This window comes from Equus caballus, chromosome 5, assembly GCF_041296265.1.
Source record: "Equus caballus isolate H_3958 breed thoroughbred chromosome 5, TB-T2T, whole genome shotgun sequence".
In the NCBI taxonomy this organism is placed as follows: Eukaryota; Metazoa; Chordata; class Mammalia; order Perissodactyla; family Equidae; genus Equus; species Equus caballus.
Window position 1 is genome coordinate 95,862,654 of NC_091688.1, and position 27,295 is coordinate 95,889,948.

Sequence of the window (27,295 nt, forward strand, 5' to 3'; positions counted from 1 at the left end):
CAATGTGGTTTATGAAAAAAAAATCCTAAAATTACCCAGATGTTACCTCTCAATCATAGACCCAAAAAGTTTTGTGTTGATCATACCAAGGTTTCTCCTTCATACTCGTTCGTTTGTGGAAGAGAAGTCTTAAAAAAGCTTTATCACTTACAGGTGATAAAGATTTTTACAGTACCCTTTTCTTTGCCTTTATTAGAGAAACTTTGAAGGTAATTTTGTTTATTTGTATGTTTTTAATGGCAGATCTTCTTCTAAATTTTTTTAACATTTATACTTATTGCTCATCTCTGAGGTCCAGCATAGAAAAGTGGTTAAGAGCAAAGATATTAAAACTCCATAGACTGGGTTAAAGCAGATCTCTAATGCTTAGATGTATCAGTTTTTCCCATTTATAAAGTGGGTAAAATAATATAAACTGTGAGGGGTAAGTAAATTTACACATGCAAAGTTTTTAGAACAATACTTAAACATAGTAGGTCTATTGTAAGAATTAGCTGTCCTTATTTTGTTCTAGGTCCCAGAGGTCCCGAAATGTGCAAATTACTCCTTCTGCTTTAGCTGTGTATTTCTCTGATAGCATGTGGACAGCCTCTCTCCAGCATTTGGAATTATTAGGACTTATTCTCAGTGTCTTAACATCATAGCAGTCTTATAGATAAATAAAGACAAGTCGTTTTATTTTTGTGAAGCTTTGGTTGGAACACTGTGACTACACGTGTGCTGGACCCTAACGCAGATTGCCTTACAACGGTGTGAAAGCTTCAGCCCACAGGCTAAAAGGCACCTCGGCACAATGTCCTCTAGCTAGAAGGGCAAGCATCAAGAGCTGGCGTTGCCATCCGAGCCTTCAGCTGTGAAGATACAAGCGGGCCTTCCAGCCTCCCGGAGCATTATCCTATAAACATTTATGCTGGGGCCGTCCCCCCACCCCTTGAGTATAGTTCTCTGTCTCCCTTCGCCCTTTCAACAAGTGTCTGTGTGTCTCTGAATCACTGGTACATGTGAGGAGTTTGTGCACGTGTGCGTGTTGTCAGTCTCTCTTTGTGTTCTCACGTACGACTGTGTGGTTCCTTTCGAGCACCTCTCTCATTATTGCTTGTCCTACTGTCTTTTCTGGCCATTCTTTTTGTGTGGCTCATACCATATCTCAAACCCTAAATGCAAAATATCTCCTTTTACCCTCTTCCTGTCATCTCAGTCTATCACTCAAAATTCTAGAATGTTGGATTTAGAATGGAGTATTGACTTATTTTATAGTCAAAACAATTCCTTAATGTAGAACCAAAATTTATATTTTATCACGTACTGAATTTACTGAATACAGCTCATTTAGTCAGCAATCATTTACCTACTATATGCTAGGAACTGGAAATAGAGTTTGTTTTTATTATTCTCATTTTTAAAAGGTGCGTGAAATACTATACATTCCTATTAACTAAAACATAGCTAGTACTTTAAATATCCTCTCACCTATTGATTTATTGCCCTTGGTTAACTCTTCATAGAAAAAGGATTTCCTCTCTTTCTCTAAACACAAAATAAGAAATTATTGGTGAAAGAAAATGTAAAATTAGACATACATATCTACAAAAATATTAAGCTATATTGATACATAGAAATGCAAATCCATGATAGGACTGAACTTAGCTAATTAACCTTAACATTAAAGGATTTTCTTCTTCACAACAAAGGAAGAATGGACAGTCCATCCCATTGGCACGATTATTGACTCAAAGTGTGCACGCTGGCTCGCAGGGTTCGTCTCCTCCTACACGGGCAAAGCAGATTGCAGTCTGGGCTGTGCAAGGGGCTTTTGTGTCTGTAAGGAGACAATCTCTGGGTTTGGGCTTAAATAAATACCCAACTACTTGCATGTGCCTCTCTGCCTTTGAAGTCTCAAAGCTTGGTGTACAGCTGCAGACATTTTTAGGTGAGCTGACAAAGGAAACACCAGTCAGTCAAGCAATGAACTAGAGGCCTAAATGAGGGGCGAAAGCAGCGCAAACTGAAGAAGAGATGGAGACTTCAACGTTCAACGCGGCTGCTGCGTGGGCCCCCCCCCCCCCCACCCCCCCCCCCCCCCCCCCCCCCCCCCCCCCGCCCGCTCCTCACGGGCACTTCTTTGATATGTGATTTTTCAAAGCAGGTGCTATTCTTATTGCAATCACATTGTCACACCGTTATGAGGAAGCAATTAAGGCCATAATAGGTTAAGAGGTGATGTTTTGTATTTTTTTTTTTAATCTCCCACAACCGTTGATTTGTTAGCTTTTGAAAACACATAGGAATTTTTCAATTACACCCTGCAAAAGACCTTTTTCATTCTGGGTGTTTGAAAAGCAAATGTATCTTGGATCCAATGCTTTTGTGTTTATGAATCTGGATATGATTTAGTAAGCTTTAAAGAGATAGCAAACGCATGGTAAGGAAATCAGATTTACATAATTTTCTGCTTGCTTACAGAACACAGCAGTTGAGATTATCTTTTACATTTGGGAAGACTGTTTTAATATGATAAGATGAAATGCCACCTACAGTACACTTGATCTTGCTAGTTTGACTTCTTAAAATAAATTATGGGCTGATTTGTCATAGTGACTTTTTACATAAATTGTTGTTATAATCTAAAGAAGCAATTCTAAAGGAGGCTGCCTTTTCACCTCGTCTACATAAAAAGATTTAGGTTATTTCTACGCTATTCTTTCCTCTGTGCCATTTATTTGCTGTAACTTTACATGGCAGGAGCAACAAAAATCTATGCTTTGTTCATTCCATCCATTCTTCTATTCATGCATGATAAGTAGCAAATAGCAGCTTACATGGAGATACGGCACAAGTAAGAAAGTATTTTGGTTTTACTTTTTGTATATAAGAAAGTGTTTTTTAGGGGAGTGTGTGTGTGCCTTTTTCCCAATTGGAAACACAATGAGATCGCAACTTTGGGGAAATAAGATGAGACCAGGGCTTTACTCTTTATCTTCTACACATTTGATTTATTCACTTATTCATTCATTCATTTCTTTAGGCATTCTTGCCGCTTCAATAGCTGCTGTAAATAATGAGCATTATAGTTCAAACATCTTTTAGCTGTAGGAGTGTGATTGCTGGAAAAAGAAGAGTTGGTGCTAAACGGAAGGCTCTAGAGGCCGACCCTCTTCTGCAATCTTGAGCCTCTGGGGAATGTGTGATGTTTTTTTGTCCTGATTTTTGCTTTATGTTTTGTGAGTGTTGTGCTTGATTAAGCTTTCTGTCACTGTCTCTAAATTGCGTTTGTCCAAGTTTGCCATGGTGCCTATGTTCTGTGTCATCTGTGTTCATTATTTGACCACAAAGGAGTTAAGAAAATTAGCGTAGTTATATGCTTACTAGGATTGGTTATTCATTGATAAATGTTCAGATTTAGCTATTTTACATTTAAAAAGTGTGGGGGCAGTCCTCACAGGGCTTCTGGTCAAGCTTTCTTGCTGTATTCTGGAGAGAGATTACATATACGTATGTATTATCTCATTCGGGCTCAGCGTGGAATTGGAGTAATCTTGGATTTATAAGTGGTTCATGATTATTTCCTTTCAACTCAATGGAACAATAGCACTGACCCCCTGGAGTCTCTGATTGGAACCTTTGTTTTTATTGTTTGCAAAGGTGAGGAAAGATTTGTAAAAAGCACGGAGAACAGACACAGCATAGGATTTTAGAATGCCATCTAAACAAAAACTTGAATTAAAGATTGACAAGTGGGTTCAAAGGGAGATTTATTTGAAGTTATAAGAGAAAGTCTGTCTTGTCAATCCTCTCTGTGCTTTATGCCCCCTGCTCCAAGAAGAGTTCAAAACAATCCAGCCCACTGTGAAACACCCTTCTGGGAACTAAGAGCACTTGTATGTGCTGCTCATTGATGCTCAATCATTTCACCTTGACATGTCTTTTGGTTTTCCATTTCTAACTCTTGTCTCTTTAACCCTTCCATTTCTTTCAACTGTTTAGGTGATGTGTCCCACTATGAAAGGCTCGTCTATTGTGTTTGTTTTCTATTGCTAGGAAACAATTACAGTGAACGTAGTGATTTAAAGCAACATGAATGTATTGGATCACACTTCTTTGCATCTGAAGTGCAGTATGGCTCAACTGGGTTCTCTATGTAGGATCTCATAAGGCTGAAATCAAGGTGTCTATAGGCTCTAGGGAAGAATTACTTTTGGGTTCCTTCAGGTTGTTGTCGGTTCCCTGTGGTTGTAGGACTGAGGGCCTCGTTTCCTTGCTAGCCATCAGACAGAGGCCACCCTCTGCTTCTAAAGATCACTTACATTTCTTAACATCGTTCCTTCCCATCTTTCCTCAAGCCAGCAATAGCAAGTCAAGTCCTCCTCTGGCTTTTAGTGTCTGACTTCCTCTTCTGCCACCAGTGGAGAAAACAGCCTCTTTTTAAAGGGGCTCATGAGACCAGGTTAGGCCCAGACAGATGATCTCCAAATTTATGGTCAACTGACTCGGAACTTTAGATATCTCTGCAAAATCCTTTCACAGCGGTACCTAGATTAGTGTTCGATTGATCAATCAGGGGATGGGAATCTTGGGTGACATCCAGGAAATTCTGTGTGGAGTAGATACTAAATAAATATTTCTTAACTGAATCCACAAATGCATGAACGAATGAAGTCAGATATCTCACCACACTGATTACTAATAGATAAAACTGAGCCTCCAGGTGAATAGAAATTTATTTTACCTGCATAAGTCAGTTTTTGGTCATTACACTTCATATTATGGCCATGATTGAGTTGATTGATCACCTGAAAATAATCCATTCTTCATTTAACAGATGACAACAAATTTAAGAGGGACCTTCTTTTTTCTTTAGAGATCCAATTATCAGCACCTGAGAATTATGCCCCGGAACCAAATTGCTTTTATAAACTGATTTAGACCTTATAAGGGACAGTGACAAACATCTCCTTTAACACTCACAATAACCCACGGGTATTAATAACCCCATCCTACAGATAGAAAATTGAGGCTTATAGTACTTCACTATTTTGTTGAAGGTCTTAATTCTTTATACTAAAAGTTTTCCAATTTTTAGTTAAAAGCAATTAACTTTGCAAATAAAGGGGGGTGGTTATAATGTTGTAAGCAAAGAATTAAATGAAAGAAGAAGTTTTTTAAAAAAACAAGACTCTGGGCAGTCCTTTACATGCTTTGCCCAAATTTTTGATAATTATAATTTGATTGCTATTCTACTCTGTATTTAACACTGGAAATACATCTCTCAGGAACTAAAATAGTAAGTTATCCTTGTCAAGTCGAAGAATCTAGTTTTTGCAGTATTGTGTCTAACCAGCTGGAAAAGGGCCTCTGATCTCTACCTACCAGTGAAGAGATGAAAAGGTAATATCTTCAAATGAACAACAGGCAATTAAATATGTCTCTAATTGGCACGTAGGAAATGGTGACATTCAATTCTTTCTTCCAGGATTTTGTCCTTTTCCCTTACTTTAAAATAGCTTTTTGAATCTATCCTTTTCATGATTCAGTGATCTGGAGATCAAGCCATATTTACTGACTCAAGATTTCATTCCTATAACTTAAAAACAAACCCAAATGCAACTGAGTGATGTAAAATGCATTTTAGGATGGATATTCCAAGGGTAATTGCAATTACTAGATTCATGTAATTTAGTAAACATACCTAAGAATAGAAAAGGACTCAAAATGTCCAATATGAAGAGATGTATTTGCAGAGCTCCAAAGTGAGTCATTTGTGTTTCTGCTGATGCTTTCAATCGTGGGGTCTCCCTAGACCACTTCTTCCCCAACGTTGTTGAAGTTTCAGTATCTTTCCCGGCACTCACTTGGCTTCTTCTCAGCCACTCCCTTTCACTTACAAAATCCTTTTCATAATATGTCCACATCAGATTTCATTTCATTGAAAGTAAACAATAAAATAAGGCTTTCCATAGTTTATTTTCCTGTAACTGCTAAGCCCAGATTTAGCCTGAGTTGGTTTTCATAGTCCTATAAGTGATTTTGAGCTTGACCTCGGACCCTACCGTTAGCGCTGGACTGTGAGATTTCACAGGAAGTGTCCCCTTGTTCCTTGTGAAATAAAATGGCATTATGGCTATCTTAAACAAGAAAAACACTCACACAAAAACCGTTATGACAAATTGAGGAATATTGAACTACTCAATTTGTGCATTTCATTGAACATTCTGAACCATACAAATTTGAACGAAGCTTTTAATACACAAATAAGCCAGTTCTATAACAATAGACACTTGCCATTGTATATCAGACATTATGCACAGTGCAGCCAGCTGCATCAAAGAGATGGGGGAATTGGGATTTGTTTTCAATGTTAAATTGAAATCCAAAAAAATTATTATTGTTGCTCTGTAATAAAAAGGAATGCTGCTTAATGAAAAACTCTATTTGCATTATTGGTGAGTTTCTTGTTTCTAATTCAGACATGTGGATAAAGCTTCTCTATTACTCTTTATAAGCTGGTAGCTGCCGTAATGCTTAAACTTAGCAGAGAATCATCCTGTTCAATGTGAAGAATATCAAAAGAAGAGTTTAAATAGGATAGACGAGAAATCGTTTAATATAGGAGGAGATTCTGGTAAGATCAGTAAGAACATGCACAGTGTTTATTGCATCCTTTTTATATCCCTTCATCTTCAGAAGAAAAAAACCATGTAACAATGAGACAATAACATATAATATCTTTTAGTTTTTTGGTGAAGGGAGAAAATAATCTTTTCCAATTTTAAGATTAAAAAAGTACACCAAAGTACAATTATGTAGCCGAAACTTTTTTATAATAAGACATGTTTCTAAGACTACATGAGAAAGGAAATGACCTTATGGCCGCTTTCTTTAAATCTTGCACATAAACTTACAGGGAATTTTAGAAATTCTTTTTGTCTGTTAGAGTTATGCTAAATTTCCTTATTAATCATGATTATAAATAAATTTAGGGTGGAATGGAAAATGTACCATTAGAACACATGTATGTAAATGTGGCTCTCTGATTTCATCAGCAATTACTCTTAGATATTGGTGTAGTAGGAAAGCAGAGAAAGGTTGCTGCAACAAAACCAAATTGACACATTTATTGTTTATAAACTAGGATTTGCTGTCTAGGAATCTATGGCTCCCTTAATCCCTTTTCCATTTTTCAAGTTTTCAAGTCCTGACCTCAAGCATGAATAATAAACTGAAGTGGGCCCTTCACTTGGAAAAAAAACAACTGCATTTTATGGAGAGATGTTCTGAGTGCTAGTTTTCTGATTTCCTGTGTACCTTTGAGAAACTGATAAATCAACACATAGTCTAGACATATATGCAGAATTTTATAGATATCTATTCTTTTGATTCTAAGCAACATTCTCATTTATACAAATAAATTAACCACTCATAACAGATTTCTAATATGAAAATTATTTAGATATTACTAATATTTGATCAAGAATTATTATGTGTTTCATATGCTTGATGCATTAAAAAAGTCCAAGTTGAACACATTACGAGAGATGCAAATAAAGCATACGTTGACTGTAGATCTTGGAAATTATTTCAAAAATTTGGTATTTCAAAAAATAATTGTGTCAATTCTAGCATGTACATAGAACAAATTCATTTTGTATTTTATTGGTTGAGATGACTAATTAAAGTGGTGCGTAACTGTTGGATAATTTACTAGACTGTGAAATTATTTTGATCATATTACATTTAGAAACATTTTAAGATTGTATTTGCTACATTCAATATTAATAACCAGTGAAGAATTAAAAAACCTGGAACAAGATGGTAAATAAATTAATGTGGGCTGTGCAGTGTGCTGGAAAGAACTCGAAACTTCAAGTCGAGAGGCTTGCGTGAATTTTCTGTGAACCTCTTCCTTCTCTAGGCATCAGTCCCTTCTGGCTTTAAAATGGTGTACGTAACCCTGAAAAGTCTTTCCCTAACTAAGTTTCTGATTTGATGATACTTTGACAAAGGGGAAATACAGTCTTGCAAAGTTTCTTTTGACCCTGAACTACAAGTTCCTCACAGGCAAAGATTACGTCTCGTCCATCTCTGTGTATTCAGCCCTGAGCACAACGCCCAACACAGAGTGTGTGCTTGGTGGGCGTTTGTTAAATAAATAATGTGATTACTGTGATAAAAATCAGTTACTCCTAAGCTATTCATTTGACTTACCTAAATCTGAGGCTATTTTCCAGTTTGAGATTTTAATATATATTAAAGTTAAGGATCATTGAAAATACTGCTAAAGTAGAGGCATCTCTTAATGAACTAATGCTTTGTCTCATGAAATGACAAGGCTTCTCCTAGTGTTTTGTGATCAAAGGAACTGTGGATATAAACTTATCAACCGAAAACCTGAGAAACTTACCAATGCAGTCCCAGGAAGCCTTTGTTACTGCCAAAAACTCTTTCAAAGAGTAATGTAAGTGGCCAAATTTGCAATATATATAAAAACGAGGCAGAGTAATGTGTTCCAATGTAATAGTTTAAAAAATTCCCACCCTTCTTTTTAAAATATTTTGATTAGAGTCCAGAGAAATTATGAGCAGTATATCATCATTATTTTTCAGGAAGAAAATTACTAAACATCCTTAAAAATCATTATGAATCCAGATTGTAGAATGTGTTCAGTGCTAGAATCACTATGCAAATGTATTCATCATTTTTCTTTTCATCCTTTGCTGGACCATCCTTTGGGCTAGAATTCTCTAACATCTGATTTTTGCACCCATGTCCTCAAAGTCCTTTTATAGCTGTTGCATTTCCCATTTTCCCATTTTACAAGTTGGATCACCTTAGGAAGAGAATGTAAGGCAGGCTGGAGCCTTGAGAAAAGAGCATTTCAAGGTTGTAGGGAGAGAAGCATTTTATAGTTGGAGTCATAATAAAAATATAAGAACCATGAGTGCTTTTAAATATTTAAGAAATACAACAGGAGACAGAGCTTTCATTAGGCAATGTTGCTGGTGTAGCAGAAACCAAAATGATGACAGGGTAAAACAGTGGGTGATATTCCTGGGATAATATCTATGAGGAAACAAATATATCAGGTTTAATTAAGTTTTTAAGACCCCTTTTTCATTATTGAGGGTATGTGCGTGCTAGCAATATAGTTACTGCAGACCTCATAAAAGTGATGCAACTGAATTATCATGAGCCAAGAAAAGCAGAGGCAGAAAGATAATTGTTGACTTTCAGTGGATTTATTTATCCAAAATTAATTTATTGCACACCTACTATGTGCAAAGCACTATGCACTGTGGAGGGATATGAAGTTGACTAGACACAGCATTTATAACCTATTGTTCGTCTCTTCTTCATACAAGAATGTCTTCTTTGTCTGGGTCCTCCTAAAATGAGCAGCTCCCTTGTAGGTGGTTATCTTGGGAAGGAATTTCAAGGAACACTGGTGGGAGATTGGAACAAGTTAAGCAGAGAAGGAGGGAAAGCCAGTCCAAGAATGTGTTTTTGAGCTGGTCCCTGCTGTGGGTCAGTGGGCTCCATCCTACTGGGGACACTCTGAGGAGCCATGTGGACTGTATCTCAGAATTGTTTACCCTGCACACAGCTGGTTGTCATAGCAGCAGCTAAAGTGAAAAAGTAATGAGGGGACGTAAGGTGAGATACAAAAGGTATGTGAAACAAATAAATTTTGCAAATTCATCTCATGTGGAGATAAAAAGAGCAGGTACTTATTAAACCTTTATTATATGAAGTCACTGTGCTGGCCACTGAGGAAGAGAAAAAGATGAGTCAAGAAAGATGAAAACACCAAGGTCTCTGCCCTGTAGGACCTCACAGTCTAGGCAGGAGGCAAGCCAGCGAGCAAGGCCCTAAGGGAGGAGTTAGAATTGCAGTGGGGCCTCAAGGGAGGGAGCAAGTGATGGATAAAGGGCCAAGTAAGTTATCATAGAGGTAACCCTTGTCCTAGGTCCTCAAGGAGGAGTGAAAGTGTGTCATATGGAGGCTGGAAATTTGGGAAGAAGTGGGAGAAGGTGATTCCAGGTAGAAGAAACATGGATTGCAAGGGTGGGGGGGGGGGGGACTAGGGAGGGAGGAGGTTAAAGGGCGTGGTTTGTGCAGAGCACTGTGATCTACTTAGAGGAATTTCATGTGAAGACTGCATCCCAGCACACAAAACAGTATATAGAGTTTGCACATGCTCTGTAAGTATTTGTAGGTACTCAAGCACTATTTGTTTAATGAATGAATTTTCTGATCTGCATTTTTAGAGCTGTGCTTTACAAGGAGCCTATTGTTGGCATGGTTGTTACTGTTTCAAATTTACAGCATTTTGAGGTACACAAGATCTCATTCAACAACTAGATATTTCTTCTTGGACCAAGGTAGGGGCTTATATTGGTCCTTCTTGTGCAAACACACTAATCATCTTAAAAGCTACCATTTAAGGAACGCTTAAATGAGCCCTGGGCTAAGCACCTTACTTAGTCAGCTCATTTACTTATCACAACACTATGAGGAAGATACTTTTATCCCTTTTGTTCAGGTGAGAAAACTGAGGCATACAGGTGCTAAGCTAGTACATGGCGTGCTTGCTTGTTACAAATACGATCTTCACCATAACTAGCATATTCAAATAGAAGTCACAGGCAAAAGCGATTCTTGAACAGTTCTCTTGGAGTGTGTGCGTGTGTGCGTGTGTGTGTGTAGCTCTGTATGTTTATGGTATGATGTCTTCAGAGACATTTAAGAATACAAGATTCTTCTTTTCAACAAAATAGAACCACTCTTCCTCTACCATAGGAGTCAATGTTTCCAAATCCTAGATTCCTGATTGATATTACCTTCCCTCCAGTGCTCCTTTCTTTCTCTTGAGCTTTATAGTGAAACCTCATTAAACTGCAGAAATTAAAACAATTTATCTATAGTTCTCTGAAATAAATATTTTGACAGTGCCAATCACTTGATCAAATGCAGTGAGTGATGCAAAAGGAAATTAAATATGATCCTTGTTTTCAAGAGACTTCAACTCTATTGAAGGAAATGAACATGAGGGTGAGGAAGTATAGGTGAAAACAAATGGCTCTGGGAGAAAAGAACAAGGAGAGGAGTAAGTGCAACTAGAGCTCGGGTGTAATTCCGGGAGGCTACCCAGAAATGGAAGCACAGAGAGTCAGCACACCTGAGTTCCAGGCTTATTTTTGCCTCTAACTTAAGTACATCATTCGGTCTCCACCAGCCTCATCTCCTCAGCTGTAAAACCAAAGGGTTGCACTAGATGATCCTGAATTCCTTGTAGAGTTCTGACTGGTTCTAACTCCCTGAGCAGGTTGCACTTGAGATGGGCATTGAAAGATGGGGATCACTCCAACATGATGCAGAAAGTTGGGGACCATTCCAACATGATATGGAGGTGCAGAAGCCCATCTCAGATGAAGGCAGAGTGTGAGCAAATACACAAATGCAGCAAAGGCCTGGGCATGTCCTGAGAATGAAGAGCCTTCCTGCCCAGTGGGACTAGAGATGGGCTGGAAAGGTCACTTTGGGGAAGTTTACAGAGGGTCTTGAATTCCATACAAAGTCATTTAGATTTTATTAAGGTTTTTTAAATAGCCAAAATATAATGGCAATGATTAGAGAATCGTTGAGAATAACTGAAAATCAATCTGGAGCATAACAAGTGGAACAATTTAAGTAAATCAGAACTACAGGGCCAGATAATCACTGGCCTTTATTGTATTTGAAAGCTAAGAAAAGAAATAGAATATTCCAAAAAATGGAAAATATAATCAAGCTTTATGAAATTCTTGATCCTTAATGCTGAAAGAACAATGTTGCAGAATAACAGAAAAGAAGCTGGTTTAGGATAACCTTGCTAACACAAAAGATGTAAAGAATAAAATTTAATAAACAAGACAATTTGATCATTAAAGCTCCAAGTTTAGACACTTATATAAAAACTTAAATAATTTCACACCCGCATAGCCACATATACAAAATCTTAAAAACTCCCTCAACTGGCAAAAATGTTGACTGGTTTTCACTTTCTCCCATTTCTTACCACACCATGTTTACCGCAGTGTCCCACTGATGATACCACTGATAGCAGTGACTATTAGTGACCTTAACAACACAGCTGGGTTTCTGTTTTTATTTCTGTAAAATCCTCTTTTCTTCAGCTAGATGGAGCCTTAAAGACTCAGACTAAAACTCTGTATTCAAGGCAATTTGTATTGTATGTTTGTGTATACATTTCACACAACAAAGCCAGCTTTTAAAACGCTTATACACAACTTATACACACTCCCACACACATACACACATACTCCAAAATATGTAGTGACACTTTTATAGAAACCCATTCGCAAACCAACCTGGATTGAATAACTGGCCTTTGCCCAAATTCAAAGAACCATTTCGGGTGATACAAAATTACCCCTATTAGCAACACACTTCAAAACAGAGCTACTGTAGATTCATGTAAATCACTTCTGATTTGCTAAAAATAGAGTGAACAAAAAAATCCAACACATTTAGAAGATATTGATGAACAATTCAGGCTTTGAAACTTTTTCCAATGACTATGAAGGACAGAAAAATGGCAACGGAATTCATTTCTATTTGGCTGATTGCTTACTTATTCTCCTTAGCTTGAATTAGAGGTAACAGTCACAGAGAGTTTCATCTGGCTGTTTGCAGATAAAAGTATTCATCTACAAAAACACAGATTTCTGAATATGGGTAATAACAGAAACAAACATATGTTTAAAATTCCTAATGTAGTTGATGCTGAGTAAATAGGATTGTATACCATGAACTTTGGCAAAATGGCTATTCAGCAAACAGAGAAGGATTCAAGGATGGTGGTCTGCCAGAGAAATAGCTTAGTAGTTGCTGAGAACAAGCTGGCAGGGAAATTCCGAGAGTCAGAAAGAGAAAAGAATGGTATGGTTTCTCTAGCCATTTTCCTTCTTTATAATACAAAATAGGGAAATTCTTTGAAAATAATTATTTTACATTTTTATGCTTGTGAAGTCTTGGTCTGTAAAAGATGTTGGAACTTTCTGAAGATAGGCATTCGATTTTTGACCAAAACAAAAAGTAAAAATCTAAAATGTTAGAATAAGTATATAAACATAGATTTTTCTATAACCTTAGGCTTCTAATTTGAGAAAATTGCACCAATGTGCACTTGTTAGCCTGATTCCTTTTAAAGAAGACAAAAGGCAAGGCTGACTGGCAGGAATTTGAAGCCATTAATCCACTTCTTTCTTTCTCTCTCGAAATGCCAGTGAAGCTGACTCTGGTGGGGGCTTGTAAATTAAGCCTTACTCTACCAGACTGAGAGCTGTTTAAAAGAGGACCATGCCATGTTTACCTCTCTGTATTCCAGGAAACAGTGTATGGCACGGTAAAGGTGTGTTGAGTAAGAAAAAATCTGAAAATCTATACACTGGTAGCCCCACCACATGACAACTATGCTACTCAGGCATTCCTCAAGCCCAGAGCCCAGGGGGAGAAGATCTTGGAAGGGCTGCAGTACAGGAGCATGTCGTATCCATCCAAACGAAGTGCTCCCTCGGGAGAGATGGTGCTGTAGGTGTGAGATGGTAGAAGAGAGGACATGGTTTGTCTGTGCTGTGTCTCTAACGCAGTACATCCCATTTTAGGGCCTAGGTCATTCGATTGCGCAAGAATAGCACGGAAAGGAATAATGAGAGGATGTCACCCGTGCCAAGACTTGTCTGATTCTTCCAGACACCGTAACCAAAAGTTGGACATCCAGCTGTAAAGCATCTTCCGTCCCAGTGCTCCTCTCCTCCCCTAATTGCCACCCAGTGTTTAGGCAGAATTAAGTGATACAAAAAATCTGGGTGTGGGGGGCCAGCCCGGTGGCACAGCAGTTAAGTTCACACGTTCCGCTTCAGCGGCCCGGCGTTCGCTGGTTCAGATCCCGGGTTCGGACATGGCACTGCTTGGCAAGCCATGCTGTGGCAGGCATCCCACATATAACATAGAGGAAGATGGGCACAGATGTTAGCACAGGACCAGGCTTCCTCAGCAAAAAGAGGAGGATTGGCAGCAGATGTTAGCTCAGGGCTAATCTTCCTCAAAAAAAAAAAAATCTGGGTGTGATCTGAGCCTCCAGTGTGTTATTCCCTCCACCTGCTGATGGTGTGAAGGGGTGGATATTGCTGAAGAGAGGATTAAAATATCTTTTGAACAGACTCCTCCCACAGTATGTTATGAAGCAGAGTTGCACTGCCTTTGGGATCATATCAATGGTATACAATTCTTCTGTAAACTAATGTGCACTCTATTTTGAATCCACACTAATCACTCTTTTTTATATGAAACCTAATTGAGGTGTAAATCATTCACTTCCCATTAAGGTATAAGCTTCCATAGTAAAATGTAAGTTGAGGCCAGCTTTTTCTTGTGGAAGCGGAGTTAATGTAGCTAAAGTAACTTTACCTAAGGTTGCAATGAGAATCTTAAAAATATGACTCAAAGGTAGTTTACTTAAAGCTTGAGTAATTTAAGGAAACTGCCTAGGCAAGTAATTGGTATTATACCAAAACTAAATATTTCACAGTTACATTCGCTTTCACCTAAAAATAAAAACTGGAGCAATACAAGGGAAAACTGCCAAGACTGAAAATAATATGCAGCAGCTGTAAGTAATTGGGAGTGATAATCATAATTAGACAAGATGTAAGATATGTGTTAAAGCCAGATTGGATCTTCCTGTTGACAACTGGGAGAAATCCCAAAGGCCTGTGCTCCACACCTAGCCAGGCACTTCTGCTCCATGCCTGAGAGCCCCGCCAAAGCCAGACACGGCCCTGGACCAGCCATGAAACCTCTCTGAAGGCCATGCACTACCCTACTCTTCTCCTGGAGAAAAAAGAAAAAAGGAAGAGGTCATACTCCTGCCTTCAAGGAGCCTACAAACCAGAGGAGATGGGCCAATTGCCAGGGTCCAGCCTCGGCAGAGTCCAGCTTCCCGTGGGAGAAACGGCGTCGGCGAAAGTGTAAGTGCTAGACGTGAGACTCGACACAGTTGCAAGCAAGTCCAATTTATTTCAGGGACAGGGTACACTTACACAGGAAACAATCCCACGAGGTGGTCTAACTATTGTCGTCATGGGAACAATAGTTGAGGGGCAGTGTGTGACTAAAGGTAATAATCAAAGGTGGTTATCTACATAGCAGATGTGCAGCAGACATAGCGATTGTTTAGGAAGAGGTTACATAGTTTCAGGGTCTTCAAAGAAGTTAGGAGGGCAACGAGGATATAATTAACGGAATATAGACCCCCGCATCCTTGGGGGGCTGCTGTTTGTTCTTTGAGATATGTTTATTGCTAGTTCTGCCTGTTTTTACAAGGCTTCCAGGACAGAGGGAAGACATTAATCAGTAATAGGCTTTAGAAAGGAGGACAAAAGGACTCTGCTTAAAGAATTATGTTCCCTGGAGAAGTGCCTTGCACGATTCTCCTTCCATTGCCAGACCTTGTCACAATACAATGGCAGCTAGATTGGGGGAATGCTTCCCACAGCCAATGATCTAGCAATACATGGCATTAAATGAAAGCTCTCCAAAAGAAGCCAAGATAATGAAGAGAATAAATATTTTTGTAAGATAAAATGGAAGGCAGCTTTGTAAGACCAGAGAAACATTGATATAACCAATTGTCGATCAAGAATGAAGTCAAATATGCTTGTTCTATGGAAAACATCCCAAAGAGAAAGCTCTCTGAGGACAGGGGCCATTTCTGTTTTGCTTAGTGACTCAGAGAATGCCTAGCACACTGCACGCACTGAACTTGCTCAATGAATGAGCCAATGAGGAGTGTTTGGATAATTCTTGAGGAAATGTTTCTCCCGTGTTAGATGCTGTACTGGGCGCTTCAAATATATCGACACATTTAATCTTCACGATAACTTTTGAGATGCTACCAGTCCTCCTTTGCAGGTGAAGATGTGAACTAAGCACAGTGATGAAAGGCGCCAGGGTCGGTCCAGCCAGAAAGAGGTGCGGCTGGACTTTGAACCAAAGTCATCTGGATCTACAGTCCGTAGATTATGCACATTATCTTTAAAAGCTAGAATGCCTGTAGCTTCACTAAGAAAGTAGGAAGACTAACAACCAGCATTTTCTGTTGTTTGTTGTAATTTCCGATCTACAGAGCACACCAAAGCAGCCTCCCTGACGAACCCCACTTCATTCCTGCTTTCTCTTCTTTTCTCTCAAATAAAATGGGGGGAGGGGGGCGGCATGCAGGCATCCAACACATTGCTGAAGGGTTGCGTAAAAAGGAACTATTTCTGAAATCAGGTATCAGCAGGAGACTAACAATTCTTATTAGAGAGATTAGGGGGGCTTCATGGAGGAGGTGGCATTGTAGGTCTTTAAGGATGAAAAGACTTTGATAGGTGAAGAGAAAAAGGAAGGAGGGCCATTTAAGCTCAAGGATATAGCATGTGCAAATGACAGGAGTAATGAAGATGCTCTGTGTGTCCAGAAAATGGCTTGTGTGAGTGGAGCTAAGAGAGTGTGTGAGTCTGGATAAGTTGACTAGAGTCAGATAACAGGGGTGTCTGAATGCTGAGCTCCAGAGCTGTGGCTTCCCCCGGTAGGCACTGGATACCCGTGAAGGTCTGGGGCCAGCATAGGCTTCTACGCTTGCCTCCACTAGTGCACTCTACTGTCCACAGAATAGCCAAGCAATCATTTGAAAATGTCAGCTGGCCTCCTCTGCTCAAAACTCACCTATGGCTTCTCATGTCACTCAGGATGAAACCCTCACTATGGCCCAACTACACTTCTGATCACTTGCCCTATGATGCTTTATTTAGGCAGAGAACATACAACAGATTTGACCCTTGCAGAGGCACAGCTGGATGTCTCCTAGGAAATTCAGGACTGTATCTGGAGGCCAAGGGTTCATCTACCCTTCCTCTCTTTCCTGCAAGAGGATGATGCTACAAAGTTTGATGCATGCTCTTCCCCTATATAATCTGCCTCATGGTCTATCTTCTTGCTCAAATACTGAGGGGAGGTATTCTGACTCTGTACAGGTCTTAAAAGGTAATAATGAATCTCAAAGTAGGGAGAGAAGAAAGACAGCAAAATTTGAGTGGTGAAAGACTCTATTCTTCTGAAAAAAGAAGTCAATTTATTGTGTTCCCTTATGTGTTTATAGTGACAGTGTGGGAAATGGATATGAACCCTATCATCATTCAACAAATATTTATTGGACACTTACTAAGTACCAGACTCCGTGTTCCATCCAATGATAAAAGATACATATAATAAATCTTGGCTTGAAGATGTTTTTGGTCTAATGGAAATAGATAGATATGTAAAGATGATGTGATATATACGTAAATGTGGTAACAAATATGATGCCAAATTAATTTGGCATGTGGGATTTTATAGAGACTTTTCTCTTTTTAAAGGAGATGATATTTGAACTGGGTCTTGAAGCTCATGTCTAATAGCTAACAGTTATTTTCTTAACGTTTTCTATAATTTCTCGAGTAGCTGATTGGGATTTAACATGCTAAGCAAATCTAATTGGCCCAGATAGTACTGAGAGTCCTAACTTTAGTACCATTAACTTCATGCTCTAAGTCACTCAGGTAACAAGTTACCAAAAAAACACATAATAAATATCAGTCAGGGGCTGGCCCAGTGGCCGAGTGGCTAAGTTCACGCACTCCGCTGCAGCGGCCCAGGGTTTCACCAGTTCAGATCCTGGGCAGAGACATGGTACCACTTGTCAAGCCACAGTGAGGCAGCGTCCCACATGCCACAGCTAGAAGGACCTGCAGCTAGGATATACAACTATGCACGGGGCAGTTTGGAGAGATAAAGCAGAAAAAAAAAAAAAGAAGAAGATTGGCAACAGTTGTTAGCTCAGGTGCCAATCTCTAAAAAAAACAATCAGTCAAATGGACTACGGTTATATAATAAAGGACACTCCAAGTCAATGGACTGCTATGCTGCCATCTTAAAAAGTGACATATATGTACTAACATGAGTATATCATTGCATTTTGTAAAAAATAATTGTATCTGTATCTGCTGCCTGGACTCCTTCTTACCAAGGCTCCTTGGGGAGCCCTCCCATGTTTGTTCATTATCCTTATAATTGCATATATCCTAATGTTCTATAATTGCCTTTTTATTTATATTACCAACTAGAATGAAACTTTCCTAAGACAGGAGATTTAGTTTTATTCATCTTTGCCTGTGTTCACTCCCCAGTACATAAAAGATGCTCAATATATGCTCAGAGTATAGATCACGATATATGACTTGGAATTAGATAGCTGACCTCACCTTCCTTTGACTAACTTTGCTGTCTAGGTTTTTTGCCCTACTAATTGTCCATAGTTATTCTGCAGTCTGTTTCTCCTAATAATTGCAGGCTAACAATGCAGCAACAGGCTCATGCTTTATTTTAGGGCTAACAGAAGTATTGCATTCACGAACAAGTAGAAAAAATACATCAATTTGAGACATCAGTGGAAAAAATATATACTCTGTTAATTTAAATATATTATGTCTATGATAGTAGGAGGCTGAGTAGACAAGAAAGGCACATTGAGGGGAAAGGTGGCATTGAAGGTACATGATAACAAGGAGTAGGTATGGGAGTATATGGAATTAAGTAACAAAAGGATCACACCTATCTTATTAGCTATTGTATTCCCAGTACTTAGTACAGTGCCTGGTACCTAGTTCAGTAAATATTTGCTGAATGAAAGAGGGTATATTGTAGGTTCTCTAGCCTATAGGCAAGTGACTTGCTTAAGAAGAGATTCCATTTTGTAGGAGAGAAATACCTCTTCTAACTCTGACCTATTCATTTATTTGAGTCCTTCATTCAACAGCCATTTCTTGAGCATCTACTGTGTACCAGACTTTGCTAGACTTTGTATCTAGAAACACTAAGATAAATAAAACATGATCTAGGAGAGTTTACAGCCTGGTGAGAGAAACAGATATATATGTACAGATAATTGCAATGTAGTTTTATAGTTGTATAAAAAAGAATATATACGGTGGCTTAATGACACAATAGAGTAGTTTGCTCAGTTTGTTGGAGAAGAGAGGGGATTCAGGAAAGATTGCTCCAAAAATGCATTTTGGTTTTTTTAAAGATTGGCACCTGAGCTAACATCTGTTGCCAATCTTTGTTTTTTCTTCTTCTTCTCCCCAAAGTCCCCCAGAACACGGTTGTATATTCTAGTTGTAAGTGCCTCTGGTTGTGTTACCTGGGACGCTGCCTCAGCATGGCTTGATGAGCAGTGCCATGTCCATGCCCAGGATCTGAACTGGCAAAACCCTGGGCTGCTGAAGTGGAACGCGCAAACTTAATCACTCAGCCACAGGGCCAGCTCCCTAAAAATGCATTTTAAAAGATGGATAAATGGAACCAGCCTGGTGGTGTAGGGGTTATGTTCGCACATTCCACTTTGGTTTCCCAGGGTTCAGATCCTGGGTGCAGACCTACACACCACTCATCAGCCATGCTGTGGTGGCATTCTGCATACAAAATAGAGGAAGATTGGCACAGATGTTAGCTCAGGGCCAATCTTCCTCACCAAAAAGAAAAAAAGATAAATAAGGAGTTTTGAGGGTCCTTTATACTCTACCCACTTAATTTACTATTTAATTGGTCATGATAATAAAAATTTTATCTTTGCTTTGTATGCTCGGCTTTTAAGATCTATTCTTTATTTATGAAATCATTTTATATTCTTTGCTTATTATTATTAGTCCTTTACTATTATACTGGTTTTATTGCACTCAAGATTCTCAAAAAACAACAGCAGAAGTAACTCTGAAATAGCTGTCATTGAGAAAGTAACAGACTAATTAAATATTTATTTATATTTTTAAAAAGAAAACATCTTCCTAGGTCTTGAAGAAAAGAAAATAATTTAAGGAGTTTCATGGTTTTAGACTTCTTATACATCAAAATTTGAAAAGCCATCTGTTCAATAATAGATATATTTTCTTTGTCATCTTCTCATTTTTTAAAACTCATTTGTAATTCAAATCAAAGCATTACAGAGTTGATTTTGCTCTGTGTTTACCAGTGAGGGGTCATCTCTGCCCTTGAATCTCACTCACCTGGAATCAACAACTGGACCATCAATGGCCTTTCCATTGGCCAAGGCCAGTGCATCTTTCATTGTCTTTAATTCCTGAGAGGTATAAACAACACAATTTATTCTTCTTGTAATGTGGAAATATAGTCATTGGTGAAAGTTCCAGTAAACTACCTGCTGGTAATTCAAACTCAGTGTGACTAAAGCTGCTCCTGGATTTGAGTTATGGATTTGGGGGTGAAATAGTGTATTTTTTATTACATTATTTATTTTCTAGTAGGAAACAGGGCTTGAAATCCAGGTTTCATTTTAAAAATGCAGCTAAACATATGTTGGTGCGTTTTTTATCATTACTATTATTTTTATTATGGTAAATGAGAATTGGCCTCAAGCAAAGCCGAGCATGCCCGCGACATCCAATTTCTGGAACACAATGTAATTCACACTCAAAGCAGCAACTGTCCTCTGTGAAATAAAGCGGGATCCATTCGGTAGACTCTCACAATATCCCCAGCTTGGTGAATCTCTAGGTAAAGTCTCTCAGTCAAAATTCAACGTGACTGTTAGCCCAGTACCACGTGATCTTCTCTATATAGAAAACTGTGATCTTTCTAATGTATAAATGTAGTCTTATAATTCAACAGCTCCAAATTCTTCAAAATCTCCCTCTGTATGAAAAACGAAACTCTTTTTCATTACAATAAAGGCCATTTTATCTGCCTAGGGTTCCACTTTCAATTCCCTCCACTCCAGGCCTCTAACTCCATAGTCCAGCAAGACTAATCTACTTTTAGCTCCTGGAATAGAATGCTGTGCTCTCTCCTTTCCTCGTGCCTTTGAAAACATTGTTTCCTCTACCCAAATGATGGTCTGCTTCAGTAACACTCTCGGTTAAATTATCCTTCCCTTACCCAGGCAGATTTAAACTCAAAATTTTCTGCATCTCTGCAGTTTGCACATGCAACTCTAACATTCCTAAGATTGTATTATAAATGTTTCACTATCTTTCCTCACTTCAAAACAAAAAAAAAAAAGACATTGGAAGAGAGGTCTTCTTTGTTTTTCCAGCATTTAGTGCAGTATTTGAGCAATAAAAATGATTGCCAAATATATGCATATATACATGTATGATGTCACTTATATGTAGAATCGAAAAAAGCTGAATTTGTAAAAACAGAGTAGAGTGGTGGTTACCAGATGCTGGGGGGATGCGGGGGGATTGAGGAGCTGTTGTTGAAGGATACAAACTTGGAACTAGTAAACAAGTAAGTCCTGGAGAGCTAACTCACAGCATAGGGATTATTGACAACAATACTGTATTATAACCTTCAAAGATGCTAAGAGACTAGATCTTAATTGTTCTCACTACAGAAAAGAAATGATAATTATGTGACATGATAAGGGTCTTAGCCAACACTAAGGTGGTAGACATATTGCAATATGTAAATGTATCCAATCAACATGCTGTACACCTTAAACTCACACAGTGTTAGATGTCAATTATATCTCAATAAAAATAAACTTTAAAAAATATATGCATGAATAAATATTGTCCACGAATACAAATATTTGCATTGCATATAAGAGGAATAATAATGTTAGCTGTTGTTTATTAAGTTCTTAGCTTGTGTCCAGCGCAGTGCAGTGTGTTATATGTGCTTCATCTCCAATTCACACGGCATTCCTGCCACATGGATTATATTATTTCTATTTTGCCCTTGAGAAAATTGAAGCTCAGAGAGGTTAGTTGAATAGGCCGCACATTGTCCTACAGCAGAAAGTCTGCCCTCACTCCAATGCCCGTGCTCTCCGCAATACACCTGGCTGCCTTGTGATTATTGTTAGGAACTTGAAAGACACAAATTAGATTTTGATTTAATCTTTTCCATTTCTTTCCAGCTCCAAGTACAGCCCAGTATGGAATTACCGGGAGCGCTGATGTTCTTTTCTCCTGCTGGTACCTTGTGTTGACACTGTCCTCTTTCACCAGCATATTCTACCTGAAGAATGCCATTCTACAATAAATTTAAAGACCCATAAAAGGCTTTCAAGGATTCTCTGAAAGTGCTGATGGCTGGATCCAATCTGGTACAGTTTGTTAAAAGCAGCGTGGGATATAATCAGCAGTGCTTACATGGGGATGATCGCCTTCTGTAGAATTGCTCATTATGTAAATACTTTAATTCTACTCTTTTTTTGATTAGCTACATTACCTTGTGAAGCAGTACACATTGTCCTTTTTTTAAGACGTGAAAGCTCTGAAATTACTTTTAGAGGATATTAATTGTGATTTCATGTTTGTAATCTACAACTTTTCAAAAGCATTCAGTCATGGTCTGCTGGGTTGCAGGCTGTAGTTTACAAATACGAATATTGCAGTGAACATGTGATTCTTTAAGGCTGCAATACAAGCATTCATTTCCCTGTTTCCATGAGAGTCAATCCACATTTACAAAGATGCATTTTTTTTCTTTTTTGATAAAAAGCAAATAATATTGCCTTCAGATCATTTCTTCAAAATATAACACATATCTAGATTTTTCTGCTCGCATGATATTCAGGTTTCAGGAATGAGCCTTGTAATATAACTGGCTGTGCAGCTCTGCTTCTCTTTCCTGTAAGTTCAGCATGGGTGTGCCTTCATAAAATAATAGTTTTCTCTTCATCTCCAACTAAAAGATGTTTTGCAAAATTCTGCAATTGGAAAGCAAAAATAAACCACGATGATAAAGTTAAACCATATCCAATTTCTAAAGAATGAAGGAGCTCTCTGACTGTAAAAATCTCTTCCCTCATTACCAGCTGGGTTTGAGAATTTTGACCCCAAGAACTCAGTTTTGTGATGAAAAACAATTTAACATAGTACAGATAAATTTACCATATGATTTCTTTAGTTGTGGCTAAATGTTAGATCCACTTTGGGAAATACTTTCCCTTAAAATGACAGCACAGTCCATCCAAAGCATTGTCTAGCAAGACAGCATCTTTTCCTTTCAGTATTCCAAGTCAAAACTTTTGAGATGGTTTGTCAGAAAGGACGCAACATCCGATTACCTAATATTACATGAGTTGGTAAGCACTCAAAATTAGTGTGGTTCTATGGCAGGTAAGTTGATAGGATAGATAGAGTGCTCCTGTGGATAGGAGCATTTTGCTTATTTTCCATCTGAAAACATCACCCAGTTGATATTTTGGAATGCATGTTATATAAAAAATTGTTCCAAAATACATTAGAACAAATATTCCACGCTGGTATGCAGTAGATCAATCCCTGAAATAACTAATTCTGCAATAAAATCTTTCTCTGTAACCATTTCAGCTCAAACAAGTAAGGCAAAACAAAATCACCATGCTATATTTCTTCTTATGTGATATATGTAAGATACGATCAAATGGAGAGAAGACACAGTGATGAGAATATCTTGATATGTTAATTATTCAGTTATCATGAATATTAAATTATTTCTATTAAAAGAATGAAAACTACGTCTTTGAAGGAAAATGCTGTTTCTCTAAGAAGTATTATACTACATATATTTGAATAATTTGATGGTTTTGCCCTTTATGAAAGAAAGAACATAGCCTTGAAATATGAAAGCCATTTTACAAGTTTGACAATGTTACCAATTTCATTACACCTAAAGAGATTTTTGCAGATATTCACTTTTGCAAGTCACAATAACAAAAAGCCTACTAATAGAGTTAGATATAAGAAATTTCACAAAGATTGTTCATATTCAAGGTATCTAATATTTTTCCCTGAGAGAGATGGGCTTGAAAATGGTGATTTTTGAGTAAAATTTAGTCCCAAAGTATACCATGAGTCTATTTAATTAGACAAATTAATCCTAAATGAAGAGGCATAAACATACAATATTTCCACAAAATGTCATTAATATGGCATAATGCTGTTAAATTTACTCACTGTAATAATTTATTACATTATTTTGTCTGATATATTAAAAGTGGGTTTTTAAAACACATGTGGCATTTTCACTTTAGTTATTATTGATTTGCTTCTTTACAATATTCTTTGTGGAATTGGTAAGTAAACCACACAATATTTTTTTGTATTGCAGCTTTAAAGTGGCACACTCCATAATAATCTACTTACTAGAAATAGTGGTGCTACCACAAAAGTGTTAACCATCAGTACCATTGTTTGGGAGAAAGAAACAGATCAAGAATGCATATTATACAGTGATCGCTTTCCTAGAGTTAAAAATACCTCCTCTTTGTAAGGTTTGTAGGGTAAATGTGAGGTAAATCGAGGTATAAACTATGGATGAACCAAATAATTAGTTCAAAGTGTTGTCATGATTCCGAATTTGTGGAGTCTGGTGTTTTTCCCATAGAATGTGACCGAAGTACAGTCATAGCTCGGTAGCTGTATGTATTTGCCTTTATGTTAGAAGAGACTTTCTTGAGTGACATTTTTAAATAGAGGAGGTATTCGCTATGTTTTTCTGTATCACAGCAGCATTCCTAGTCCTTAGGCCCCTGGGAAGAGTGAAATCATGAGTATTTATGAGTTCAATATTGTTCAAATAAGGCTACAGTATTTGCTTTTTTGTGTGAATGTATTGCATATAATGTTCAAGTAGATGATTTTACATTTATGGACATATGAAACGTCTGATTACTCCATTTTATCAGTCCTGACTGTACAAGATTGTTGCAATTTCAGAATAGCAGTTTTATAAAATTGATTTATCTTTTGATCTATAACAATTTTTTCTAGCTATTTATTTCAGTACTATATTTCCGCAAGTTCCATTTGTGGGACTCTTTTTCTTGCCCCTGAATTTTTGTTCAAAGAAAGAAGAAAGCAAAATAAAAAGCAGTTGAGAAAGCAGAGTGGAAAGAAAAGAAAAAGACAGAAAAGGGAAGGGGGTAAAGAGAGAGGAAAAAGAGAAGAAAGGAAGGATGGCGGGAGGGAGGGAGGGTGGAAGGAAGGAAGGAAGGGGAAAGGGAAGATCTGGAATGTTAGGGTAGCTGACTTAATTCAGTAGCATTCTTAGTATAGCTGTAAGTGGTGTAATTATGTTTTACAATGATCCTATTTGAAACATAACTCCTGTTACACCACTAAGTTTCTGTTATACAGCAATTATACAATAAAAAGTACTACCCATATTATAGTATTGTGTTTTGGGGGGGACACTAAAAGATTTGAGAGAGAGATTGTCAAACGTAAAGTCACTTTTGGGGGGTTTAAAACTTAACTGAAAAATTAATGCTTCATCATAACATTTAAGCTATATCTAGAAAGTAGACTGGAGAACTGAGAAAATTACCCAGATAATTCAATGCAAAATATATACATAAATACCCCTATGTGTGAACTCAGAAAATTCTGAGAAACTTATCAAAGCCAACCGTCTATACTGATCAAATTTACTGAATAATTGTTAATTTATCCATTGTGCTTAGCTTTGTGACACAGCCAAAAGTTACCTATTTAATCTTTTCAATAAAAATTGTTTTTTGAAATTCAGAAATGATTTAAAAAGAGGTCAGGTTTTTAACTATTTATTGAAGTATGTGGATGTACAGTATTTCAATAGATATGAATATGAATAAATGGTATGCCTTAAGATCCTTTGAATATGTATTTACTTTAAAGACTGGAAAAAGCTCTTCCTGTCTTTTAGTAAAACATCCATATTTCATAATCTTATGTAAAATATGTTGTACTGTTTCCAATAGGTGAATATAAAGTCAGTTTATCAATTAAAATATGTATTTGACTCATTTTAAAACTCTATTAGTTTAAGAGAAAAAGGAAGAAATAATAATTTAAACATATTTCTGCTATTCCCTACTTAATTTTCTGCTGCATCCACGATACCACATTCACACCTTTTAGGTATGCCAAAGTAATACAGGTTGAAAATTTAAGATGCCTCAATTTCAAAGAGCTCGACATTGTAGCCTTTCTCTCTGTTGCTGATTCCCAAAAGGTTTGACAAGCTGAACTACATCTAGCCCAAAGAAGTTTCCAGGAGAGATTTTATTATCAATTATTTAGAAGTTTTACCTGCTGAAAAGCAGCAGAGTTAGCAAGAAAGGCTGATGATAAAATCCTGATGGTTTTACAGGATATGCATCTGAAAACTCAAATGCCTATCAGACTCAGGCAAATAGTATGCTTTCATAAGACAGCTGGGTATAAAACAGGGTGTATATACTCCACCTCTAGGCATTCCAGTACAATTTCCTTAAAAATACCTTGCTTTCCAAACAAAGTAATTTGGCTGAGAGCCCTTAGTTTGTGACTGCTATAATATGCAAAAGTGAGCCACCCCAAATGAATGATTTCAGCCCTCTTCTTCAGATCTGTCCATTGATGATGGCCGACCACGTAAAAAGGAACAATGTGGTAAGTAAACAAAACAACAAACCATGAACATGGTCAATGCCTGGTGTAATAATATATTTTGAAATATGAGTGTCATTGCTATTCTGAGAAAACCATATCTACCAAACCCCTCCCCTCTAAAAGATGAAAACACACTAATAAGCATCTGATTTTCCCATTGGCTCATCAATGTTCCCTTTGTAACTTCTATCATGCACTCAATCACATGGAAACAGAAGCATCAAGTCTCAGACTCTGAAAGCTAGAATGTGACCATAATAGGTCAAAACGCAGATACTTCAAAATGACATCCAGGCGTTCAGAAAGTAATTACTCACTGTAGCCCATTAGGCAGAAATATAATAAGTATAAGAGAAAAATTTCTAAGAATAATTCATTTGAGATAGTGAATTTGATCCAAACACCAGAGAGTCAGTGTACTCCCTGAACTTCCCAAGAAGGATTTGCCTTCGCATTTGCACGCACTTTCTCCTAATAACCCCAAACATACTGAAAATAGTTAGGAATTGACATCTCTAGTGGCAGGAGAAAAAATTGGCAAGTGAATCAAATAAATACTTTCCAATCTTCCTGAAGAGGAAGAAAGGAGGAACAGTTTTCATTATTCTCCCTAAAAGCTCCATCCACAGTCATCCTAAGGAAGGCTCAACTCTCCCCAGGCCTTCAATCTAAGAACCATACTCCACCTCAGAGGCAGACGCGGTAGCTAGAGTTACTCCCGAAGGGTCATGACTAGCCCTACCTTACATTTTACAATGGCAGGGTACTTTGGCAGAATTGTCACTTTGATTTTC

The 27,295-nt window shown here is 37.7% G+C and overlaps 1 protein-coding gene across 2 annotated transcripts in view; it reads left to right on the plus strand.

The window, feature by feature from the left end:
• The window catches only part of NEGR1 (neuronal growth regulator 1), an 817,593-nt gene extending 792,599 nt beyond the window's left edge, over nt 1–24,994 (plus strand). The window contains exon 8 of one of the 2 annotated variants that reach the window (XM_070266222.1): nt 22,019–24,994. In XM_070266222.1, the coding sequence (XP_070122323.1) occupies nt 22,019–22,143 (125 nt within the window). In that variant the 3' untranslated portion in view covers nt 22,144–24,994. 2 annotated transcript variants of the gene reach the window in all.
• The last annotated feature ends 2,301 nt before the right edge of the window (nt 24,995–27,295 follow it).